The sequence below is a fragment of the Thamnophis elegans genome, chromosome 6 (genome assembly GCF_009769535.1).
Source record: "Thamnophis elegans isolate rThaEle1 chromosome 6, rThaEle1.pri, whole genome shotgun sequence".
NCBI lineage: Eukaryota > Metazoa > Chordata > Lepidosauria > Squamata > Colubridae > Thamnophis > Thamnophis elegans.
Genome location: NC_045546.1, coordinates 53,310,984 through 53,329,273, shown reverse-complemented (window position 1 = coordinate 53,329,273; position 18,290 = coordinate 53,310,984). Strand labels below are relative to the sequence as shown.

At 35.1% G+C, this 18,290-nt stretch overlaps 1 protein-coding gene across 1 annotated transcript in view; it reads right to left on the bottom strand.

The window, feature by feature from the left end:
• TTC3 (tetratricopeptide repeat domain 3) overlaps window positions 1–18,290 on the bottom strand; it is a 59,513-nt gene that overhangs the window by 15,933 nt on the left and 25,290 nt on the right. Inside the window, 21 exon segments of the mRNA XM_032220364.1 lie at window positions 402–557; window positions 1,604–1,680; window positions 2,238–2,254; window positions 2,256–2,292; window positions 2,870–2,916; window positions 4,042–4,311; window positions 7,454–7,530; window positions 7,532–7,593; window positions 7,596–7,655; window positions 7,657–7,742; window positions 7,854–7,981; window positions 11,302–11,363; window positions 12,300–12,399; window positions 13,174–13,232; window positions 13,234–13,269; window positions 13,386–13,505; window positions 14,950–15,076; window positions 15,927–15,958; window positions 15,960–16,040; window positions 16,733–16,762; window positions 16,765–16,816. Of these exon segments, the coding sequence (XP_032076255.1) occupies window positions 402–557; window positions 1,604–1,680; window positions 2,238–2,254; window positions 2,256–2,292; window positions 2,870–2,916; window positions 4,042–4,311; window positions 7,454–7,530; window positions 7,532–7,593; window positions 7,596–7,655; window positions 7,657–7,742; window positions 7,854–7,981; window positions 11,302–11,363; window positions 12,300–12,399; window positions 13,174–13,232; window positions 13,234–13,269; window positions 13,386–13,505; window positions 14,950–15,076; window positions 15,927–15,958; window positions 15,960–16,040; window positions 16,733–16,762; window positions 16,765–16,816 (1,716 nt within the window).

Here is an 18,290-nt window from a genome sequence, read left to right as displayed (position 1 = left end):
CTTTACTGGCAATTTTAAAAAAAGTTCCAGCAAAAATAAGTTAATATAAACAGTAACTGGATTGACATAAAGGAAAATGAAATAAAGAACCATCTCACAAAGGGAGCATACAAGAAATAGAATGTTCCAAAGGATTCCAATAATGAATTATCTTAAAAGCTAAATTTGATCAACCATTGCTTTGCTTTAAAAAAAGAAAGTAAGGCACATTTGAAACAGATCCTTGGGAGGTTTCAATAAAAGTTTAGAAAGGAACGTCTTTTCATAAATTCTTCATAAATTTAGCAAAAATACAAATGGTTTAACTTGAAACAATTAACAATTATAATTCAATTGAACGCTTTCTCCAATCATTTGTTTAATAAGTAGCACTCAACTAAAAAGTGAAAATAAGAACATACTCATATAAGCTTTCACAAGTTGGATCTGGGTAATTGTCCAAAATTCTCTGATAACTGTTGTTAGAAGAAGCAGTATTATACAACGCTTCAAACATCATAACTTGTTCTTGAAGATCATCTGGGATTCTAAAAGGCTCATGTGGATTCATAAAACTTCTGTTGAGAAAAAAAACCATATAAAAAATAATGTACTGTAAACTATGGTGTGTCTAAATAGTTTAAATTGTTCGATCAGACCAGTACATTGAGAATTCTCAGTATGACAAAATGAAAATAGGCCAATAGTTTAGTATACTAGTTGCAAACTATGGTAATCCTAATTCCAATGTAGTTACATTATGAGCACTAACTAGAAAAGACACATGCACCTTTCCATTTCAATGGTGGAATGAAACCTTTTTAGCAGGTTCTTTTACAAACTTACTAGAACAGAGAATAATCAGGATTTTTTCACAATATTTGTGTGGGATATTGATGGGAGTTGAGTCTTATATATTCTAAGGACTTTCCTCAAGGTACAAGGAGAATTAAAAAATAATGATTTGATTGTATTTTCTGGTGCCTATCCAACAGTGAAGAACTGTTTGATCCAGCATAAATTTCCCTTAGCAAATAGAAAAGGAAGCAATATTTTGTTGATCCCCTCCCTCAAATCGAAGAGCTTTTCAGTGTCAAAGGGAAACACCTGCACATAAAATGGGATCATTTTGAGCCAAAAATGTATGTCTTACATTGGGTAGGGCACTGTATGTTTAAATATATATATAAAAATTCCCACACAATTTTTTTTTTTCTGAATCTAATTAAGGTTAGATTTTTTTTTTTTGAAAAATGCATAGGAGAGACATGATAGCAGTGTTCCAATATCTAAGGGGTTGCCACAAGGAAGAGGGAGTCAAACTATTCTCCAAGGCAACCGAGGGTAGAACAAGAAGCAATGGATGGAAACTAATCAAGGAGAGAAGCAACTTAGAACTGAGGAGAAATTTCCTGACAGTTAGAACAATTAATCAGTGGAACAGCTTGCCTCCAGAAGTTGTAAATGCTCCAACACTGGAAGTCTTTAAGAAGATGTTGGATAGCCATTTGTCTGGAATGGTATAGGATTTCCTGCCTAGGCAGGGGGTTGGACTAGAAGACCTCCACGGTCCCTTCCAACTCTGCTATTGTATTGTATTGTATTTTCATGCACCACAACTTACAACGTATTTTCTTCAGAAAATATATTGTCTTCTTCTTGAGCTACTGTACCAACTCCACCAGAGACAACTAAAATAGCCTAAATTAAGAACAGAAAAACTTGTTTAAAAATAAAAATCAGGCAACCGTAATCAAAATTGACTAGGCCTACTTGTATACTGCAAATACCTTTGAATACATGAGTAACAAATAGTATTTTATATCTGCAGAATTGATCAAAACTATTTATTTCTCAAAACTAAATATACATTTTAAGAAAAATGCCATTTGTTGTTCCTTCTGCACTGAATTTGGACATTATTTACAACTGCAGCCAACTTCAGTGGAACTTGGAACCCAAAAAGACTAAAATATTAATGATTGCTGTGGGGACTACTTTTAGCTAACTCTCCAGCTAACTATCTTGATGATTATTGATGACTATTAGGACAAGAATTTTGCTTCAAAATGCATTGAGCACCCAATTCAACAAATTTTGAAGCTGTCAAGTACTATTTCACATTGTTTTTGAAACACAAAATAAAACAAAACATAGAAAAATGGTCTCCAACCACTAAGCAGAAAGAAATGTAAAGAAAGCAAAGCAGATGATATTTGTTAGATTTAATATTGTGGATGTATTTTAAAACTATTTACCTTGGATTCTTTTGATTTTTTTCCGGTTTTTGTTTTTAACTTTGATAGCATTATTCTAGAAGAAAAAAGAAATTTAATGTTTAGCATTTACATGTCACACCAAAACATTATACAGAAAAAAACTGCTCTTTTTTCAGGCTAATAATTATATTTTTTTAAATTGGAACTGTTGGGAACATTATGTGCTTTGATTATTGATTATTGAACAATAATGAAAAAACCCAGTGATCACTGATGTCAAAACATTACAATTACATATGCGAAATAAAACAGACCCCGTATACTGGCTGTTTATTAATTGTGTAAATAAGAAAAAAAAGCCTTGAATATATAGATGAACTGTGCTGAATTTGGCCAAAGATCCAGCTGCCAGCATTCTGTTCCCAGAATAACCCATCAAATGCTCTTTGACCCTCATAATGTAAACACAAGTACATACTTCCTTTCTAATTTATTACATCTAAGACAAAACTGACAAAAGTTATTTGGGATTAGCTGTAAAATAATATATGCGACACCAAATCTAAAATTAATAGGAAGTTTAACATTGTCTATTTCTTCTAAACTTCTTAGAATTATTAATTCATTCACATTTTAATTGCAACTGAGATAAACAGAAAAAACAAACTCACTGAAGTAGTTTCAGTATATTCCTTCCTTAACACAATAAAAGGATTATCTATTGAAAAAATAAATTTTATTTATTGTAAGAAAATATACAAAAAGCACAAAATATTATAAAGTATTATTTCAAAAAATACTATATTCCAGGACTCACTCCACTCAGATAGCACTTTTGCTTTTATAGTCAGAATTAAAGAGTTATTGTTGTGAATTAAAGTCAAACAATAATTTCAATACAATATGCAAAATAGGCTTAAAGTTGGGATTCTCCACGCCTATGGCTACAGAAATCAATAAACCAGCAAACCTGCCATTATATACACAACAAACATACAACTAAATCATAGTCAAAGGAATACTGTATTTTTTGGAGCATAAGATGCACTGGAGTATAAGATGCACCAAGATTTTGAAGAGGTAAATTTTTTAAAAAAGTTTTTGCACTCTGCAGACATCTCAAACCCTCTGCACGCCTCATTTTTTGTGAAAAATGGGGCATGCAGAATTTGAGAGGCCTGCAAAGTGCTCCTGGGAGCTGGGGGCAAAAACAAGCAAAAAAAGACCTGTTTTTTGCTTGTTTTTGCCTTTTCCAGCCCCCAGGAGTACTTTGCAGGCCTCCCAAACCCTCTGCACGTCCATTTTGTGAAGGAGACGGGGTTTTGGGAGGCCAAAAATGATGTATTCAGCGTATAAGATGCATCCAGATTTTCACCCTCTTTTGGGGGGAAAAAGATGTGTCTTATACTCTGAAAATACGGTAATCAAAATAAACTTCCATTCCCATCAAACATATGCTGAGTTTATATACCCAACATTACCTATGCATTGCTACATTTTTCCTAATCTCTATATTTACATCATAATCTACCCCTCACCCAAAATATTACTATTTCTAATGTTATGTGGGAAAATCTTGAGAGGAAAAGCCACAGCCTAGGCAATGGTCTGATAAATGAAATGTGAAGTCAAAAGAAGGGCACTGAACCTTTTTCAGAAGAGACCTTCCCTCATGTTTGGGAGAGTAAAAGTGAGCGAAAGGAGAGTGTGGGTGCTTCCTGTCTAGCCTGACATTACCTTAAAAACCAGCTATTCCATTCTGCCAAGTTATTTCTGGGGATTTCTTTCAAATTGGTGACTAATATTTCATAAGAGTACTTTTTATGCATCCTTGCACACTTACCCAGGTTATCAAAATAGTCATCTAAACATTGATGAAGAAATGGGAAACACTTTCTATTTTCTTCTAATAACCATATTAAGCAGCGAAGTTCCATAAGTGACAACTTCTCTAAGCATGTTATTATTTCATGTACATCTTCAGATAAGCAAGTGAATGTTCTGCTGAGTTTAATACCATATTTCTCATTCCAGAGGACTGCTACTGATTTAAAATCAATCAATAGAATGTAAGTGAAATATTCTGAGAAAAAAAATTCAGTAGCTTTTAAACCTGAAAAATAATAATAAAATAATAATAATAATAGCATAGTAGTACTAATAAGGTTCATGTGAAGATTATAATTTATCATCTGGTTTACATCTCTCTCTCTCTCTCTCCCTCCCTCCCTCCCTCTGTTAATTATGCTGGAGATACTGTACATGCAGTACTATACAAAGTAAATAAAATAACTTTAATTTACATATAGTTTCTGGAAACATTCTGGTTTTAAATTAGTCATAATAAAAATGGCATAGATTTAAGGGAGAGAGGAAAATCACTAGAGTAAAACAAATGTGACAATTTCCATCTAATTCCTCTAGCTCCTGATCCTGCATTGCCATAAACAATTAAAAATCTATACAGAAAACTATTCTTAAATCTGTTGAAATCATGCCACTCTAAATAGCATATTATAACAAATTAGAAAGAATTTCTGACAAGAAACTTAAAATAAAAATTGGCAGCCAAGATAGATTCTAGTCCCTCAAAAGATTTAATGGGTCTTGTTGTATTCGGGTCTTTTCCCGTGTAAGATTGAGATTGTCTTGGCACTCTTTCAGCGAGGTCTCACTCGCCATCTTCAGGCTGGGTTTTGGGCCAGCTCCGATCACACTTTAAGCCCAAACCCCAGCCTGAAGATGGCGAGTGAGACCTCGCTGAAACGGTGCCAAGACAATCTCAAACTTACACAGGAAAAGACCCGAATACAAGACCAGCATACCTACACCTGTAAAAATCATACACACAGACACACACACACAGGGGCAAAAAAGTATTTAGTCAGCCACCAATTGTGCAAGTTCTCCCACTTACAAAGATGAGAAAGGCCTGTAATTGACATCATAGGTAGGCCTCAACTATGAGAGACAAAATGAGAAAACAAATCCAGACAATAACATTGTCTGATTTGGAAAGAATTTTTTGCAAATTATGGTGGAAAATAAGTATTTGGTCACCTACAAACAAGCAGGATTTCTGGCTCTCACAGACCTGCAACTTCTTCTTTAAGAGGCTCCTCTGTCCTCCACTCATTACCTGTATTAATGGCACCTGTCCACAACCTCAAACAGTCACACTCCAAACTCCACTATGGTGAAGACCAAAGAGCTGTCGAAGGACACCAGAAACCAAATTGTAGACCTGTGCCAGGCTGGAAGACTGAATCTGCAATAGGCAAGTAGCTTGGTGTGAAGAAATCAACTGTGGGAGCAATAATTAGAAAATGGAAGACATACAAGACCAGTGATAATCTCCCTCGATCTGGGCTCAACACAAGATCTCACCCTGTGGGGTCAAAATGATCACAAGAACGGTGAGCAAAAATCCCAGAACCACACGGAGGGACCTAGTGAAGGACCTGCAGAGAGCTGGGACCAATGTAACAAAGGCTACCATCAGTAACACATTACGCCACCAGGGACTCAGATCCTGCAGTGCCAGACATGTCCCCCCTGCTTAAGCCAGTACATGTCCGGGCCCGTCTGAAGTTTGCTAGAGAGCATTTGGATGATCCAGAAGAGGATTGGGAGAATGTCATATGGGGCAGATGAAACCAAAGTAGAACTGTTTGGTAGAAACACAACTCGTCGTGTTTGGAGGAGAGAGAATGCTGAGTTGTATCCAAAGAACACCATACCTACTGTGAAGCACGGGGGTGGCAACATCATGCTTTGGGGCTGTTTCTCTGCAAAGGGACCAGGACGACTGATCCGTGTACAGGAAAGAATGAATGGGCCATGTATCGTGAGATTTTGAATGCAAACCTCCTTCCATCAGCAAGGGCATTGAAGATGAAACATGGCTGGGTCTTTCAGCAGGACAATGATCCCAAACACACTGCCTGGGCAACGAAGGAGTGGTTTCGTAAGAAGCATTTCAAGGTCTTGGAGCGGCCTAGCCAGTCTCCAGATCTCAACCCCATAGTAAACCTTTGGAGGGAGTTGAAAGTCCGTGTTGCCCAGCGACAGCCCCAAAACATCACTGCTCTAGAGGAGATCTGCATGGAGGAATGGGCCACGTTTGACCTCTGTCATTGCCAACAAAGGATATATACAAAGTATTGAGATGAACTTTGATATTGACCAAATACTTATTTTCCACCGTAATTTGCAAAAAAAATTCTTTCCAAATCAGACAATGTGATTGTCTGGATTTGTTTTCTCAGTTTGTCTCTCATAGTTGAGGTCTACCTATGATGTCAATTACAGGCCTCTCTCATCTTTTTAAGTGGGAGAACTTGCACAATTGGTGCCTGACTAAATACTTTTTTGCCCCACTGTATGTGTATGTGTGTGTGTGTGTATGTATGTACACCCTAACTTACTACAATATTAGGCCTATGAAAGCTTTTAAGAGTCACTTCACAAAGCAGATTAGTAGAAATGAAGCTCCTTTCTTTGAAGCACTCCAGCAGTTGCACCCTTGCAAGGCCCATTTGGCTGCTCTGAAAGCTGTGCAGGATTATCTCTACATGCCTGTGTGTACATTAGGCACTTTGTTTTGCTGGCAATCCCAGTGCACAGCACTAGCAGGCTGCCCACTGAGGGAATACCTTTTCAAGATTCGCCTTTTCCTTTTATATTTAAATACAGGCAGTCTTACAACCAAAACTGAGCCCAAAATTTCTGTTGCTAAGCGGTACAGTTGTTAAGTAACTTTGCCCCATTTTATGAACTTGCCACAGTTGTCAAGCGAATCACTGTAGCTGTTAGTAACACAGTTGTTAAAAGAATGTGGCTTTCCCATTGACTTTGCTTGCCAGATCACGTGACCCCAGAACACTGTAACCATCATAAATAAGAATCAGTTGCCAAGCATCCGAATTTTGATCTTGTGACATGGGGATACTGTACAAAAGTGTGAAAAGCAGTCATAAGTCACTTTTTTCAGTGCCATTGTTACTTTGAAGGTCACTAACCAAATGGTTGTAAGTGGGGGACTACCTGTAATAATCTTAACTTTCATTAAGAACAAAGCATAAGGGAATTTGCAGGTCAGAATGAATAAGAATAGTTCCAAGTTTACAATAACTAAAAAAAGTCTCTTAAGATAACACAAACCTCATTCATAAATTCCACGAGCTACAGTACTTTTAGTCCTAGAGTGAAACAATAAAGGATTTATTACAGGATTATAGAAAACATGACCATACCATTATTATCAAGATGTTTCATCCAGTCATGTAGCTTAGGATCCACTTCTTCAAATGCACTTACAACTGTACAAAAATCTTGTCTTCACTCTATCATTTTTAGCAATTAAAAAGCTTATGACTGGTGTCCATTATTTCAGCCGGATGATAGACGACTTGTTGAAAAGAGTGCATAATCCTCTTCACTAAGTACCCACCATGAAAAGCAATTCAATCAGAAGTTTGAAGGCATCATGTACACCATCTTGTATGGTCATTTTATACCGTCCAATAAGTTGTAGATTGTATCCTCAACAAAAAAATATTCTTCGGAATATTTTCTAAGATAAAGCAAATACTGTGATGGACAAACTTTCGTGATATAAACAAAGCATCAATGTATAGATATATATTCAGATACCTTTAAAGCTATCATCTTTTGCCACAATGTTACTTCTGTGAAATACGTCAAGATTTCTGAAGGACACTGCTTCTTTTATAAATTTCCTTCTTAGTTTTTTTCTCCTCTTTACTTGTAACTTCCTAAAACTGATACAAAGCAATTAAGACTGAGCCTTACATTTAACAATATAAGCATATGTCACACTGAAAGTCAAAACCATTAATGCTTAAAATACATAAATTATATTGCCCAATTGCTGTTTGAGGAAAACAAAGAGGAACTAACCAAAGAGCTATGTGAGCGCAACAGGCATATGGACAGCTCTCAGTGAAGATGAAATTCAGAAGCACTTTGACAAGTAGGTGACATAATCTTTAAATATTAAAATGTGTCATAATTTATTAATTAAATTGTACATGAACTTTAGCAACCAGGATAATTGTCTGTAGCCTAATACAGGCTAATATGGACATTTAAGATTTACACAATTAATATATGCTTCATGAAATGACACATAAAATTCCAAAAGAACCAATTATAATGGCATCATTCCCACAAAGCTCTATTACATTCAACAAAATTAAGCATTTTAACTTTCCAGAGGCTGGTGAGAGGAGCTTCTGGCTGTGAATGGGGGAGACTGAGAGTAGTACAGAGGACAAAGTTAGCGGCCTGCATGAATCATATAACTATAAACCAAAAATAGCAATAATACATTCAGGGTTAGTGCCTTGAGATTGTGATTTTATTTTATTTCAAAATGACCTTAATTTTTGTCAGGCTTAGTTCAGTGTACTACTTGTTTTGCAGCTTTCTTTCACAATACTCTTTTTAAATTTGGATATTGTCCTCTCTGTAAACAAATTACTAGTCTACATGGACAGAATTACCTATGTAGAATCTTTAATCTGTGCTTTCCGAACAGGAAATTAGGTGCCCAATTCAACCCATCCATTCTATGAGCTGCCATGCTATCAGCCCCCCCTACCACAAAGATCCTGCAGGAAAAGGGCAGTATGGACAACCATGGAATCTGGCAAGGTGAGAGCTGTGAACTATAAACACAAAGGTTTTGCTGTGTCCCAGCATAACAGATACAGAGCCCTTGCTGACCTTAATATGAACACTAAAGTGACAGGTCAAAGTAGTTGTGATAATCATAACTCAAATAACTTACTTTGGAAAGGGGAAAGTGTAAATCAGGTATTATACATCAGTCACACAAGAAGAGCAAGGTATCCAAAAAGAGAAGCCACCTTCTGGTTGATGATTCAATTGTAAGGGATATAAATTTAGGAAAGGATACGGAGGTTCTGAAAGAGGTCAGGTATCTGCCAGATGCTACTGGCAGCAGAGACAAGAGGCGTATTCTTAAGATAGTCAAGAATGCCAGTAAGGACTGTGCTGATGCTATTATACATCTTGGCACAAATGATCTGTCCCAAAAAGATGTACTTTCTGTGCAGAATGATTTCCAGAGTGTGGGGTATGAACTTAGTAGTATAGGTTGTAGGCTTATATTTTCGGAGGTTTCACCAGTATATAAGAGACGAAAGGGAAAGGCCAGCATGTAGCGGATTTTAATGTGTGGCTAAAGGAGTGGTGTAAAAGGGAAGGCTTTGGTTTTATTAGTCATAATGTCTGCAGCTGGTCAATGAAAAACTGTACAAAAGAGATGGTTTGCACCCATCCAAGAAAGGGGCGGAGTTACTTGGCATTAAATTCACAGATTTTCTGGATAAACTGAACAGTGGGGACAGATAATTAATGGATACAGAACATTTCTGCCCCCAGCAATCTAAAATTCATAGGGTTATCAGTGCATGTAACATAGATATTTGTGCAAGTAAGATTATCAATCTTGCTGTCAAGCAAAACCAAGCATTTAATAGTGAGCACTATACCATGTGCACTAATCAGACAGGTGGCAAGGAAAGTAGGGGCAGTCAGGCACAACACAGGTTATGTAGACAGTAAAACCAGGGTTAATCAAAATGGACTCAAATGTTTATACACCAATGCACAGAGTATGAGGGTGAACAGGGTGAATTTGAAATTCAAGTAAATGAGGGCAGATATGATATTGTTGCCATTACGGAAACTTGGGGAATTGAAACACACAAATAGAACATACAGTTGGAGGAATTTAAATTATTTAAAAGAAATAGACCAAATAAAAGAGAACGTGGAGTTGCATTATATATAAGAAAATACTACATCTCTACAGAATAGAGCACAACAATGATGAAAATTATCTTGAATGCATTTGGGTGAATATTAAAGGGGGGAAATGACATTGCAATAGGTCTATACTATGGTCACCAAACCAAACAGAAGAAATAGATGAAGTTTTTGCTAGTCAGTTAACTAAGGTATCAACTGGGAGACAAACTGTGCACTAAGTGGAAGATTCCAACAGGTGCCTAGCAACACCTAGTAGACAACTTTGTTTCCCAAAAAGTAGAGAAGGGAACAAGGGGATCAGCCACATTGGACTTAATTCTCACTAACAGAGATGAATGATAGGTGTTGAAGCTACAGGAACCTTGGGGGGGGGGGGGAGTGATCATGCAATATTGAAATTATTCAGCATTATGCAAGCACAAGCAATTGAACGAAGTCAAACTAGAGTCTTGGATCTTAAGAGAGCTCATTTCAAATAAACTTAAAAGAGAGAGCTTGGAAAGGATTCCATGGATGAGAATCCTCAAGGGGAAAACAACTCAAGAAGCTTGGGAAATTTTGAAAATGAGGTTATAAAAGCCCAGTCTATCACAATACCAATGAAGAAGAAAAATAACAGCTCACAAAAGAAACCAGCATAGCTGCATAAAGAACTCTCTGACAAATTGAAAGACAAAAAGACAAGTACAAAAAGTGAAAAGAGGGGCAAATAACTAAGGCAGGATATCAGCAAATAGCCTGAGTCTGTAAAAACCTAAGGAAGCTAAGGCTCACAATGAACAAAGGCTTGTGACAAAAGTAAAAAATACCAAAAAAAGCTTCCTGTGACCTCCAAGGTCCCTTCCAACTCTGTTATTCTAAATTCTAAAACATGGTTCTACATTCTATGTAAATAATCATTAATAGAAGCCACAAATTTGTATGACTACTGATTGTATTTACAGTACTGTGGGCCATTCACAACCAATATTCTTTTCCAAGTGTAAATCTAATTAAAATTAAAATGTTGATAAATGCTGATTTGTACGGGGCTTAGAAACTTTTGAATATTATTACTCATTAGCTCAAAGTGACTTAGAGAAGTCCTATTAACCTTCATACGTAATTCAAGGCTGGGAGGATAAGAAATCAAAGTATTCACAGTTACCACGGGCAAACTATCAGCAATATCTTTGTATATCCCATTTTAAGAAATAGCATTTTAATGACATTGCTAGTTCATCTCTTCTTACTGGAAATATATTGTTAAAAAATTATTAACTGGAGAGTTTTGGAAACTTACCTCGAGCATTTCTGTTTTAGAACAGGCCTTGGAGGATTCTTGGTTATTATTTTATGTTCAAACTAGGGAAGCAAAAAATACCAGCTTCAAATATTCCTTTTCTTATTATGTTATTGTGGTTTTTAAAATAAAGGAGATGCTACTATGCTATTAAATTAATTCATATTAGTATGCTTTACTAGGACCACAAGCATTATTGGTAAAATAATTAAATATTATTTTATTCAATGTTACAATATAGCTATTCAGCAGATTCTTTTCATTTCAATGTTATCAGTGTTCTGCACTTCATCCATCATTTTTCTAGACTATCAAAATTAGCTGAAAATATTGTTATAAAGGTAGTTTTCATTAATGATGGTCATATTATCAATGGTTCGCATCAGAGTTTTTTGTCAATCCCTGCAGTTGGGGGAAAAAAAACCTACCAAGCTTGTTATCCATTGTAAGAGGTTTTGCATATCAACATTTTTGATAAGTGGTTTTGTTTAGAGGAGGACATTTGAAGTGGGCTTTTATGTGTGCATCCACAAAAGGTGGATAGGCATCTGCATGTGCAAGAACTACCCTTTTCAGAAATTCATCTACTGGAAGGGCATGATGCAGACAAAACCCACCTGTATAATTTTCAGCAACAACCTAATTTTTTTAACTATTCTTCCCAGCTAGTCTGAGGTTTAATAACACAGACTGCTACTCTTTGAATTGCATTTAAGTGATATGGGGCAAACTGCATGCATATGTATTTCTCTTCTTTATTGTTTGTCCATTCAGCATGAATTTCCCAACTGCCTTGGATGTTAACAGGAAGGAAGAAACTTTCTGCTTTAGAGAAATCAGGAGAACTCTGAAATCTACATTCTTGGATCCTTTCATTCATAACTGGCACAGCAAGCACAAATGACTAAATCAAAATTCTTGTCCGCAGCAAAATAATATCTCAACATTTTGATTCCACTGAAAGATTTCTTTAAAAAAAAACACCTATCAATACTTACTTCACATTTGACAATACCAGAAGAACTGAAGACAGTGATTTTAGAAATAAGGCCGCTACAATCTGGAGTGAAACACGTCTCTTGAAGAATATCCTGTGGACGTTAGGAGAAAATGTATCTGTGGACAGGATTTCATTGCAAGATTTGTGGAATTAACATATTACTTTTGAATTTACACTGAATATAACCGTTGTATAAATGATACATAGCTATGCCATTATTTATTATTTTGTTCTATTTCCTTTCAAATATTAATTTATACATTATTACTGCTGAATATTTACTGTAATGAATGGATCCATGTTTTTTATTATCATCCTTAGCAATTTGAATTCAAAGATTCATAACTGACTGAGTTCATTCAGGGTAGTTAAAATTTATTAGGTTATTTTGCAAACTGCAAACAAAATTCAATAAGGGAAGAATGCACAAGAAATAACTCCTTTTCATATAATGCTACATATATTGTAGTGGTTCAGTCTAGAAAGTGGGAGACTGGGAATGCTAGTTCCATCTTAGACACAAAGCCAACTGGGTGACCTTGGGCCTATCACTCTTTCTCAGCCCAAGAAAAGAGGCAATGGCAACCATTTCCAAAAAACTTTGCCGAGAAAACTGCAGGGACTTGTCCAAGGGGTCTCCAAGAATCAGACATGGCTGAATAAGAAAAAAAGATTCCCTTACATTCTTTGAATGATCTGAAGCTTATATAAACCTGAAGCTATAAATTTCCCTTATTATGGATGAAAACATCTTGATAACAAATAACGATCATACAGATGCATATCAAGCAAGCCTAACTTATGAAATTCAATTCTATTAAAAAAAACTAAGCACATTCACAAAGAAGAGAATTTCAAGAAGTTACCTTATCATTTTATCACAATATCTTGTAGCTTTTACTTTTTTCCAGCAGCTTAAATGAAATTCTACTATACCACTGTTTACAGCAGGCAATACGTATAAAACCCTGAAATTTGGAGAAAAATATTAACCCTGCAAAAATATGAAGCACAAATAAATAGTACTAGAAAAGTAATATGTTTTCCAAAAATGTCTACAACATAATTAAAATATAATACTTACCTTGAAAACTGGGTCATTAAAATATATTTTGACTTTATGTGCTTGGCATTGCTGATAACGACATACTGCATTTGGTTTTGGGGAAAACTTGCATTCTGTAATACAATCTTCCAATATAACCTAGACCCCCAAAAAATCAAAGTTGTATACTGTCACTTGTTCCATGGAGATTATGTATTGCTAAACACTGCTAACCTTAAGAACAATTTCGAAAGATGACATTTAAGGCAAAAGAACATCTGTGTACATCACACAAATATATAACTGTTAAATACACAGTACAATAAAACATCACATTAAGTGAGAGACTGAATATTTTAATTTCAATTTTTAATATAGAGATCTTTCTTCACCAATTAGAAAATCATTGTCTGAATTTGTCTACTACTATAGTAATTGTACAGTCAGTTAAGATTGACTCAAGGCTTTCAGCTTTATTAAAACAATGCAAGCTGCCTTCTGTACTACAACAGTAGCATGGATATTTTAAGCATTTTCTCAGTTAATTTATCAATTCAATCAGGTTAAAGACATTTAAAGCATCATTTTTTAATTGACAACATAACCATCCTGTTCTTCAGCTAACAAATGCTGATTTATTATGCATAGGAAATCTTTTACAATGTGTAGGAATTCCCTCTGAGCCCAATTTAAACTGCTGATTTCTGATCAGAATGCTAATAGATAACAACGACAAGACAGAACTACTCATTTGACACAGACTTATTCAGTAAAAAGGATAGACTCTGCCAGCCTATGAAGAACATTATGAAGTATGATTAAAGGATAAGATTGATAGAACTATGGTCAGGGAGTATCTATTGCCCTCAAAAAGTCTTGAATCTTCAGAGCCAGAGGCACTGCCTTATATAGTATTTGTTTAGTTTAAAAAAAATTATTGAGGACTTTAACAATACTAAAAGATAATACACTCTGAATTCAGGGAAAAAAAGAAAATAGAAATAAAAAAAAAACAGCCAGTTTGATCTAGTGGTTAGGGTACCTGGCTAGAAAATGAGAGAGTGTGAGTTCTAGTCCCACTTTAGCCATGAAAGCCAGCTGGGTGATCTTGGGCCAGTCACTCTCTCTCAGCCCAACTCACCTCAAAGGGTTGTTATTATGGGGAAAATTTGAGAAGGAAGGAGTATTTGATAAGTTCACTGCATTGAATTGTTTATGAAAACAATAAAGGTGGGATATACATAGCAATAGTACTTTGCAATAGCACTTAGACTTATATACCGCTTCATAGTACATTACAGCCCTGTCTAAGCAGTTTACAGAGACAGCATATTGCCCCCAACAATCTGGATCCTCATTTTACCCACCTAGGAAGGATGGAAGGCTGAGTCAAACCTTGAGCTGATAAGATTTGAACTGCCGAACTGCAGCTAGCAGTCAGCTGAAGTAGCCTAACTACTCTAACCACTGCACCACCTCGGCTCTTAGAATTCTGTTCATTTGCAATTGTCATAATGAGAAATATATTCCAGAAAGGCACCATGTCAGATTGCTTATAGAAATAAAAGTACAATAAAATGTACAAAAAAACATTGTGACTTACTTGTAATGCTTCTGACCTTGTCTCTTTTATTATTACTGACGTCGTAGGCCATGTCAGTACTCCAGGTACAATCTTAAGATTAACCATAGTTTTTGACTTCATGAATTGGTCTAGAGCTTCAGAAAATCTACATGCACATGAAAAGACTCATAGTTTATACAATTCCAAAAAAATGTAGGCTGTGTTCACATAACCTCCTAGTTAAAGTTTTAATTGACTGGATTGTGATTTAGTGTGTAATATACATCAGAAAAAAGTATTCATAAAGTAATTAAAAGGAGGAACATTATGGCAAATAGATTCCACTATCTAAACATATTTTTCCAGTTCTTTTATAGGACAGGCTTCTGGAATGTATAACTGTTACAGTGCATATAGAAAGTCTGCACACCCATTAAAATGCCAGGGTTTGGGGTATGCATACTATGCAACCACATTTATAGGTTTTTACTACCCAAGAGATTTCTGCTTCTTTTTCAGTTGAATTCTACTGGCTTATGTACTGTGTTAAAGGTAGAAAAAATTCTGAAGTGGTTTATTTTTCTATATCCACTGTACTGTTAAGATGCCCTGCACTTTAGTTAATCCTTTTTGCAGTGACAAGAGACAATGGATTAATTCTCCTGTTCCCAGGTTTTATTAGATGTCAGAAGATAGCACATCCTTCCTTAGAGAGAAAAGCAGCAAAGCAATGAGGAATAAAATATAGCAGGTCAAATCAATAGCGAAACCTGATTCAGACTTGTTTTTTGTCAGGAAATTCCAAATACTCTCCATTCCCTTTTTATTTTTATGTATACAGTGAACTGACTCCTTCTAGAGGCAAAGAGACAGAAAACAATGGGAGGAGAAAGGAGGTGCCTTGAATGGGCTATGAATTTGTCAAATAAAATAAATAGAAAAGCCCAAATGCTAATTAATCAGTCTGTATATGAATAAGTTCCAACCAATTATACCATTATCATGGTACTACTCACCGATTTTGTCTCAAATATACTTTTCCAATTCCATAATTGTGCCAAGCAGTTGAATCTCACTTTCTGATATTGCTCAATTATTTTATCAAAATGATATTTGGCTTTGCTTAGTTCCTGTGGAAGAAATGAAAAAGATCAAAAGCACTGTGCAAACATTCAGATATACAAATGCCATTTACAGTACAATTAATAAGTACAGATTGCAGGAGGCATATAGTTTGTTGTTTTCATTCTACTAATTAACACCAATTGATAAATTCTGCTTTTGAAAGTACTTATCTTAGCAGAAGAAATGCTATGATAAATAATAACAATAATAATAATATTGTGAGAGCAGTTCTATTATGTGTAGATTCCTCTGATGCACATTATTATCTAGGAGACAATAATAGAGTTTGAAAACTTTCAAACATCTTTCCATTATAGAAACCCGAACAATTAAGAAGAAACTGATTAAGATCATATTGTATGAACAACTATTATTAATAAAATAATGGAACACTTCTTTCACAAATGTTCAACTACTCAGCTACTTTAAATGATATCATAATAAATATAAGTATTAGTCAAATTTCATGCTAAGAATTATTGTCTTCCTTTCTCCTTTTTTCCCTAAGCAATATTTCAGTTTTGATTTAAAAAAAAAATAGCTGTAGAAAATCTGATGTAAGAAAGAGTCTGAAAAAAGCAAAGAGCTGACCTGAAAAGCTTTACTCAAACTAATATCATGCCCATTTAAAGCATCTTACATTCACACTTTTATGTTAGGTAGTAGTTGTAAAAAACATCATAGCTTGGAGCCTTACCTCAGGCTGTCCTATTCCTAGGAGAGCGCACTGGCATATCCATACATGATCACAACATAATCAACGAGAGCAAGGTTCAGGACACTGCAATTATTTAAAAAAATACTAGAAGATGTGCACATGTTTATTGTTACCATATTCTGGCAGAAATACAAGTTTGATCATAAACAATACTGAAGCATAATACAACTCTTTGCCTTTTGCTACTCTTTCATCCGTTCCTTTCTCCTGTAGCTTAGAACGGGATAAAAACTTGGCCATTATGAACAAATGTTTAGAACACCTTGAAGTAGCAATTAACACATCTGATATGAATTAATGGTGTCAAATGGATGTCTTGAAAAATATCTTAGTTATACTATTGAAAAGTGTGAAAGTATGGAGTCCTTGGTGCTCTCTGAGCATAATTGTTTTCTTGTGGATATCTCATTATGATTAGATAATATCTTTAATGCTAGAGGAGAGCAGGATTTGCTCTCCGTTTATATACAGTAACTTACCCTGTCACTGTTGATGTGGATGCTGAATGGTTCAGAAAAAACAGAACTACAATCTTCTATTGAAACGCTATTCACCAAAATGATTATTCTCATTCAGTTCATGTTTTTTTATCTGTACGTAATTTCCAACTGTGGCCAGGTATTTGTTAAGATATTAATTATCCTGCGTGTTACTACCTCATTCTTAAAAGTATCTAGACTTTCTGAAAACTTATTCTTTTAAATTATTTTGTCTTAATTTAAATACTAAAAATATCACTGAAATGGTTTTATTTCATCTGTAGAAAAAATACAAATTCTGGAAGAATGTATATATTAAATTAGTTGTCTTCCAAAGAATAGAACTTGTAATATCTCAAGACTTCCATCATATGGAAAAAAATATTAAGGCTGGTGAAGCAGCAACAAATGGCTCCAAGTTAGGGAGCCATTACATACTGACCTCCAATACATAAAGGGTTTTGCAAATATACATTAATTAATCCATTAATTTGGAAGCTTAGGAGAAAGAAGCCCATAGTTAAAATATAGCCATATATAAACTCTCTGACTTTTATGTATTGCAGTGGGCAATCGACTGCTAAGTTTGTGGCTATGTGCAAGTTAATGTTGCTGCATCTGCCTTTGACTTTATCTTAGTCATAATAGGGACCCATGAAGTAAATTCAGAGCTAAGTGTCTGGAGATTTAAAGCTAAATGATAGTATGCACTCTCACATTCAATTAAGAATTAGTTACTTGTTCTTACAATTTTTAGTCTATGGATTGACTACCTAATTTACAGAAAAAAATTAAACTCTTTGAGAACTATAGGAACTAGCTGTTATGCAGTTTCATTTTGTAGATAGTATCTATTCATAAAAGCACATAAATGCATTACATTTCTTTCGCAAAAGGTCAAAACAAGCAAATCCACGCATTCTGCTAAATATATCTAAATATATTCATTGTCAACTACCAGGAAGGAACGAATTCAAACAGTTGAGAGGTATCACATACAGATACTAATTATCATTAAGGAGCCACACGGGTGAGTGAAACACATTCAAACCATTTTT